The sequence below is a fragment of the Alosa sapidissima genome, chromosome 6, assembly GCF_018492685.1.
Source record: "Alosa sapidissima isolate fAloSap1 chromosome 6, fAloSap1.pri, whole genome shotgun sequence".
Classification (NCBI taxonomy): domain Eukaryota; kingdom Metazoa; phylum Chordata; class Actinopteri; order Clupeiformes; family Clupeidae; genus Alosa; species Alosa sapidissima.
The window spans coordinates 10,595,405-10,602,904 of NC_055962.1; the positions used below are offsets into that span (position 1 = coordinate 10,595,405).

General features: G+C 45.3%; 1 protein-coding gene across 1 annotated transcript in view; it reads left to right on the forward strand.

Moving 5' to 3' along the window:
- LOC121711971 (MAP/microtubule affinity-regulating kinase 3-like) overlaps positions 1-7,500 on the forward strand; it is a 31,431-nt gene that overhangs the window by 8,486 nt on the left and 15,445 nt on the right. The window contains 6 exon segments of the mRNA XM_042095870.1: positions 1-220; positions 721-840; positions 3,812-3,911; positions 4,830-4,942; positions 6,416-6,566; positions 7,338-7,500. The exon segment at positions 1-220 is cut by the window's left edge and continues 17 nt beyond it; the exon segment at positions 7,338-7,500 is cut by the window's right edge and continues 52 nt beyond it. Of these exon segments, the coding sequence (XP_041951804.1) occupies positions 1-220; positions 721-840; positions 3,812-3,911; positions 4,830-4,942; positions 6,416-6,566; positions 7,338-7,500 (867 nt within the window).

Below are 7,500 nucleotides of genomic sequence, written 5' to 3' on the forward strand. Positions count from 1 at the left end.
GGACGCCGACATGAACATCAAGATCGCCGACTTTGGCTTCAGCAACGAGTTCACGGTGGGCAACAAGCTGGACACGTTCTGCGGCTCGCCGCCCTACGCCGCGCCCGAGCTCTTCCAGGGCAAGAAGTACGACGGGCCAGAGGTGGACGTCTGGAGCCTGGGGGTCATCCTCTACACACTCGTCAGCGGGTCACTGCCCTTCGACGGACAGAACCTAAAGGTGAGAGGAGAGTGTTTGTGTGTGTGTTTGTGTGTGTGTGTGTGTGTGTGCGTGCGTGCGTGCGTGTGTGTATGTGCACATGCGCATTATCATCTACAATAATGTCTTAATTGCTTAATTGTAGTTTGAAGCATATTGAGTGTGCTGAATGGTCTTGGGCTTTATCTTGGGGTTTTGGTGTAATCATGTTTGCTATGCTGGGCTGTGGGATGTGCTTTATGTGTTTTAAAGACCAAGAAAGTTGTGGATCTGATTGCACGGCTTTTGTGGTGTTTGTGTGTGTGTGTGTGATGGTGTTTGCTTGCTGACTCACTCTTTTGTTTTGTCTGTGTGTGTCTGTGTGTGTGTGTGTGTGTGTGTGTGTGTGTGTGTGATGATGATGATGATGATGATGATGATGATGTTTGCTTGCTGACTCACTCTTTTGCTTTGTTTCTCTCTGTGTGTGTGTGTGTGTGTGTGTGTGTGTGTGTGTGTGTGTGTGTGTGTTTGTGTTCCAGGAGCTGCGTGAGCGCGTTCTAAGAGGGAAGTATCGGATCCCCTTCTACATGTCCACAGACTGCGAGAACCTCCTCAAGCGTTTCCTGGTGCTCAACCCAGCCAAGCGGGGGACACTTGAGGTCAGCAGCGACAGAGGGCAGCATCTGAATACAATACAAACACACAGAACACACACACACACACACACACACATACACACATACAGCGGGGAAAATAAGTATTGAACACGTCAACATTTTTTTCAGTAAGTATACTTCCAATGAGGCTATTTGCATGAAATTTTCACCGGACATTAGTATTAACTCAGATAATCCACCCATATAAAAAAATCCAAACATTAAAGTCCATAGGAGTTATGTGTAATAAAGTGGAATGACACAGGAAAAAAGTATTGAACACGCCTGCTGAAATTTCTTAAATACTTTGTAGAAAAGCCTTTATTTGTAATGACAGCTTCAAGGCATTTCCTGTATGATTAAATTAATCAGTCACAGTATTCTGGTGTGAGTTTGGCCCATTCTTTTAAACAGATAGTCCTTTAATATTGAAGATTCCAGGGGTCCCTCTTGTGAATCCTGATCTTTAGTTAACTTCCAAAACTGTTCAATTGGATTGAAGTCAGGGCCTTGATTTCCTTTCTCTGAAACCAATTGAGAGTTTCCTTTGCTGAATGGTTTGGATCATTGTCCTGCTGGAAGGTCTAGCCATGTCTCATCCTCATCATCCTGGTGGATGTAAAGATTCTCCCGGAACAAAATGACTCCATTCATCATTCCTTCAACTGTATGAAGTCTACTAGTATCATGAGATGAAAAACAGCCCACACCATGATGCCACCACCTCCAAACCTCACTGTTGATAGGGTATTTTTAGGGTGATGCACAGTGCCATTTCTCCTCCAAATATGGTGTGTAGTATGACATCCGAAAAGTTACATTTTGCTCTTGCCTGACCAGGATACATTCTCTCAGTATTTCATAGGATTGTACAAATGTTGTGTAGCAAACTTTTAGCAAACTGTAGCAAACGAGCTTTGACATGTTTTTTCTTCAGCAATAGAGTCATGCGGGATGAGCGTGCATAGAGGCCATGGCGGTTGTGTGCATTACCTATGATTTTCTCTGTAACAATTGTACCTGCTGCCTCTAAGTCTGTCTGGAGCTTTCTCCGAGTGGTCCTTGGCTCTTGGGCTACTCTTCTGACTTCCTGGTCAGAAATCTTGCAAGGAGATCCTGTGCATGGCCAGCTGATGACGCAGTGATGTTCCTTCCACTTGCAGATAATGGCTACAGTACTGCTTGCTGGATGATTCTGAAGTTTTGAAGTGCATCTGTAACCAGTCCCATTGATATGTTTTGCAACAATAAGGTTGCAAAGGTCTTGGGAGAGCTCTTTGCTTTTACCCATCATGAAATATTTCTTGTGTGACACCTTGGTAACAAAAAACCTTTTTATAGCCTACCAGTATGTACTAACCCAGCTAATATAAATGTGCAGGGTTTTTGGAGGGATAATTTCTCTAACTACTCCAACTAGATTCCAGTTTGTTCCTTGCCATTCCTTGCCTTTGTGTACTGCTTTTTCTTAGTGTGTTCAATACTTTTTCCCTGTGCCATTCCACTTTTTTACTCATTTTCACTCTACTTTTAGACATTAATGTTTGGATTTTTATATATGTGTGGATTACCTAAGTTAATACTAATGTCCGGGGAAAATTTAATGTGAATAGCCTCACTGGAAGTATACTTACTGAAAAAAATGTTGACGTGTTCAATACTTATTTTCCCCGCTGTGTGTGTATGTATGTGTATATATATATATATATATATCACAGTACAGCATGCGCACAATTACACTCATGCAGAGATATAGAGAAGTGTGTATACTTTAGTTTGTCTTAATTTCATATTGTTTACATTCACAATTATTATTATTGCAATTATTATTAGTAGTAAAAGTATTATCTTCTGACAATAATACACTATTACATCAGAAGAGAACTATTACCGTTGGCAATATTGTACACTGCACAGACATACCACTCACACTGAATAGAATAGATTAGATTAGAATAAAATAGAATAGAGAAGTAGGAAGCTCTGGAGTCATTAGTGTCTCCCAAGCAGTAAAGATATCTTTATCTGGCTCTGGTGTCTCCCAAGCAGCCTCTCTATGAGGGACTCGTAAGAGAGCCCAGCCAGCACAGGCGCAGTCTCCACACACACACACAGAGGATACAGATACACACACCCTCTTGTCTGCTGTGCTGATGCTGAATTATGGAGAGGCTCCTCTCTGTCTCCGTCTCTGTCGGTGTTGCTTGCAGTGTCTCTCTTGCTCCCTCAGCGTCTCGCTCACTTTCTTACACACCCAGAGAAAGTGTCTCGCTCGTCTCACTCGGGCTCTCTCTCCCTTTTCACTTGTCTCTTGCTTCCTCACTCTCATTCTCTCCATTTTGCTTTTTCTTTCTCTCTCTCTCTCTCTATATATATCTATATCTATATATATATATATATATATATATATATATATATATATATATATATATATCTTCCTCCCTCCCTCCCTCTGCACAAAGCCTTAGGGCTGTCAGTTGTCCCCTCTGTTTAGAGATTGTCTACAAAATACTACATCTCACACACACACACACACACATACACAAACACACCCTCTGTATTAAACCAAATTCTCAATAAAGAGTGATGGTCAGACATGCACGTACAGGCAAAAAGGAACATCAGAAGAATGTTCTGATGAAACTCCCCATCCTCCCTCCCCCTCCCATTTCCTTTTTCCTCCGAGCTCATCACTCAAGCGCTGTCAGAGCACTCACAAAGGCACATCATCAGACAGCCACATAAGATACATTGGGAAGACTAGACCGCCTCATCCACAAAGCACTGACCGTGGGGAAATAAGGCACTGTATGCATAATGTATACAAGGAAGTTACTTTGATAAAGTCATTGATGGGTTTAGAAGACTGTTGCTGAAATAAACAAGGAAGTCTCTTAGTCTAAATCATCTTTATTGTCTAATCTCTCTCTCTCTTTCTTTTCGTCTTTTGCTCTATATCCTCTCATTTCCTCAGCAAATCATGAAGGACCGGTGGATCAACGCAGGGTGTGAGGAGGAAGAGCTTAAGCCATTTGTAGAGCCTGAGCTGGACATCACCGATCAGAAGAGAATAGGTACACACACACACACACACACACACACACACACACAAACATACTTACACACACTCACACACATGAACGAACACTCACACAAACTGCGGCCGGACCCGGCCGGCCAAGCACTTTAATCCGCAATTAAGCATTTATTAGGTTGCTTGCTATTTTTTTCCTGCGATAGACGACGTTGTGGTTATCTTTACTGCAAACTGCTTCTCACTCTTCCTAGAGAACGTTTACAATGCCAGTGTCAACATCATGTCAACAAACTGTGAGAGGGCACAGCCATAGACACAGCACTAACCATGTGATATTGACTTTGTCATTGTAATCATTTATATGATATAAAACCCTTTTTTTTGGGGGGGGGGGGGGGGGGGGTGGCTCTTGAGACAAAAAGCTTGCCTACCCCTGTCCTAGACGGGAAAAGTCTGAGTAGTGACTTGTGCTGCGTCGGCTACTAGCTCAGGGCCCTGAGAGATGTTAGACATCTGTATCAAGAAGTTTGCAGCGCCACTGTCCTTACTCTAACCAAAGTAAGATGGGGGGCCCTGCAGAGAAAGCAGATGGGATAGGGGGGTCGGGGTTGGCTGCAGGGGCAGAGTATTGGGAACCCCTGACACAAACCAGGGACTCTAGTGGGGCAACTTTCTCTTCCGACATTTGAACTAGTGTCGTTGTGATGTGTCTGTCTCTGTTGGTGTGACTGTTTACTGAATGTGGAACAGTGAGCATTGCACCAATGAGCGTTGTAGACCCCAGAGCCTGTTTGATGGAGCAGATGGTGATGAGATGTTTGAAGTAGGTGTGCTGACGTCTCCTGGCTCTCTCTCTCTCTCTCTCTCTCTCTCTCTCTCTCTCTCTCTCTCTCTCTCTCTCTCTCTCTCTCTCTCTCGGTCTCTGTCTCTCTCTCTGTCTCTCTGTCTCTCTCAGACATTATGGTGGGGATGGGCTACTCGCGGGAGGAGATCAACGAGTCGCTGACGCGCATGAAGTACGACGAGATCACCGCCACTTATCTGCTGCTAGGCAGGAAGTCCAGCGAGGTGAGCGTGTGCGCACACCACACACACACACACACACACACACACACACACACACGTATACTCCTACCTGTGAAGTTAGACCCCTGACATCACACACACATAGTCACTGATGGGTTAATAAACCTATGGTTACTTTGCAGTGACATGAGAAAACCAACACTTCTCTCTCTCCACACACACACACACACACACACACACACAGCGTAATGCCAAACACCAGGTCCCTATACATCCTATGAGCGTGCTATATTCGAGCACAAACACAAAAGCAGAGACAAGCACAAACGATTGAAATGAGGAGTGAGTTTTGGGGAGTGTGTGGTGTGTTTGCACGCCTGGTGCATGAAGCTCCCGTGCTGGGTCATGTCCACCCCCTGCCCTTACACAAAGGGAAATGGGCTGCTGCCCAGGGCCCTGTGTGTGGACGCTCAGGGGGGCCATGAACAAGGAGCAGGCTTGGCAGCCGTGGGTGTGTGTGTGTGGGTGTGTGTGTGTGTGCGTGCATGTTTCCTCCCTTTGGAGCCACGTCTCGTGCTGTGCATTGATCCTCTCTCACTGTGTTGGCTCTGCCTCTTTCAGTCTCAGGCTTTAGAACCTTTCACTTCATCTCTCTCTCTCTCTCTCTCTCTCTCTCACTCACACACACACACACACACACACACACACACACACACACACACACACACACACACACACACACACACTCACCTTTCACTTCTCTCTTCTGTTTACTCTCTCTCTTTCTCCGCCTCCCTTTTATCTCCCTACCCGTTTCTCAATCTACATCTTCCCTCTTTCTCTTTCTCTCTTTCCCTCTCTTTCTCTCTCTCTCTCTCTCTCTCTCTCTCTCTCTGTTTCTCTGTCTCTCTCCCGTCTTTCTCTCCCTCGTGATGCAATCCACTTTATTGAATTACCCTTTTATTAGGAGAATTTGATATTAGCGCTGAAAAAGCTATCAGGCGGAATGGCTGTGTCTGTCGGCGGGCTGTTTGTGCTGACTGATGGGTCCTTTTCTCTCCGTTTAAAGGGAATCTGAGTGAGCCTCAGACAAAGTGTCTGAATCATCACAAGAGGCCCTGCCTTTCAAGCCCCACTTAAGCAGAATCAGTAGAAATAAGACTAACAGCACTATATATATATATATATATATATATATATATATATATATATATATATATATATATATATATATATATATATATATAGTGCTGGAGTGATCAAGGGGATTATTAATAACATTGGGTGTGTGTGTGTGTGTGTGTGTGTGTGTGAGAGAGAGAGAGAGAGACTGTAGATTTGCTTATGTGTGTGGGCTCATACTAATGTCTGTTGGCATGTTATGTTTGTGTCTGTGGATATGCATAGACGTGAGTGGTTTTCTTTTTGTATCTGTGTGTGAATTTGTATGTAAATGCAGCCTCTTACTTATGCTGTGTGTGTGTGTGTCCTCTCTTTGTCCTTCTCCCCGGTCAGTTGGAGGCCAGTGACTCCAGCTCGAGCAGTAACCTCTCTCTGGCCAAGGCGCGGCCCAACAGCGAGCACAACAACGGCCAGTCGCCATCGCACCTCAAGGTCCAACGCAGCATCTCCTCCAATCAGAAACAGCGGCGCTACAGTGACCAGGGTGAGGCCCCGCCCACACACACTGACAGACACACACAGACAGACAGACAGACAGACAAAGACAGACAGACAGACAGACACTTCATCTTCGTCTTCGCTCATCTTCACCCTGAGAAGAATACCACTCTCTCACTGTCTGATGTACCGATGTGTCTTACATTGTTGAGAGCACTGTACACAGAGCTCTTCTCAGAGTTGTAATGGCCGTGTTGAACACAGAATGGAACCATCCGGAAGAGAAGAGACAAGGACGTCGAGTTCACATGCTAGCTTGTAACGTTTCTGCCTCAGCTCCTAGTGAATGCTCTTCTGCTGCGTGTTGCGTAACCTGTGCTGGGAAGACAACTATCCTGGAGAGACTCTTCCACCTCCTATGACCCCCACCTGCCTTCTTTCTTTCTCTTTCTTTCTTATCTTTCTCTGTTCTTCTTTTTCTCTCTTTGTCTTTCTGGAGGAATGGAGAATAGTGATAGAGTACACGTTCTCTCAGCAAGCGCAGAACAGGGGAGACATGATGTACAAACAATGGCTTCATTTCTACTCATGATTTGGGAGCCTTGTTTTCTATTTTTTTTTTGCCAGTGGTGTTCAAATGGTGTCAAAAGATTAAAAGGGCTCTCTCTCTCTTTCTCTCCGTCTTTCTCTCTCTCTTTCTCTCTTTCTTTCTATATCTCTCTCTCACTGTCTCTCTCTTTTCTCTCTCTCTTTCTATCTCTCTCTCACTGCCTTTCTCTTTCTCTCTCTCTCTCTGTCTCTGTCTCTCACCCCTCAGCGGGTCCAGCCATCCCATCGGTGGGCCACCCCAAGCGCAGCCAGACGGTGGCTGACAGCGACCTGAAGGAGGAGGCGGCGTCGGCCGCTCAGCCCCGCAAGTCCAGCTCCTCGGGCAGCCGCGGCATGGCCCCACCCAGTCCACTCCTGGGCAGTGCCAACAA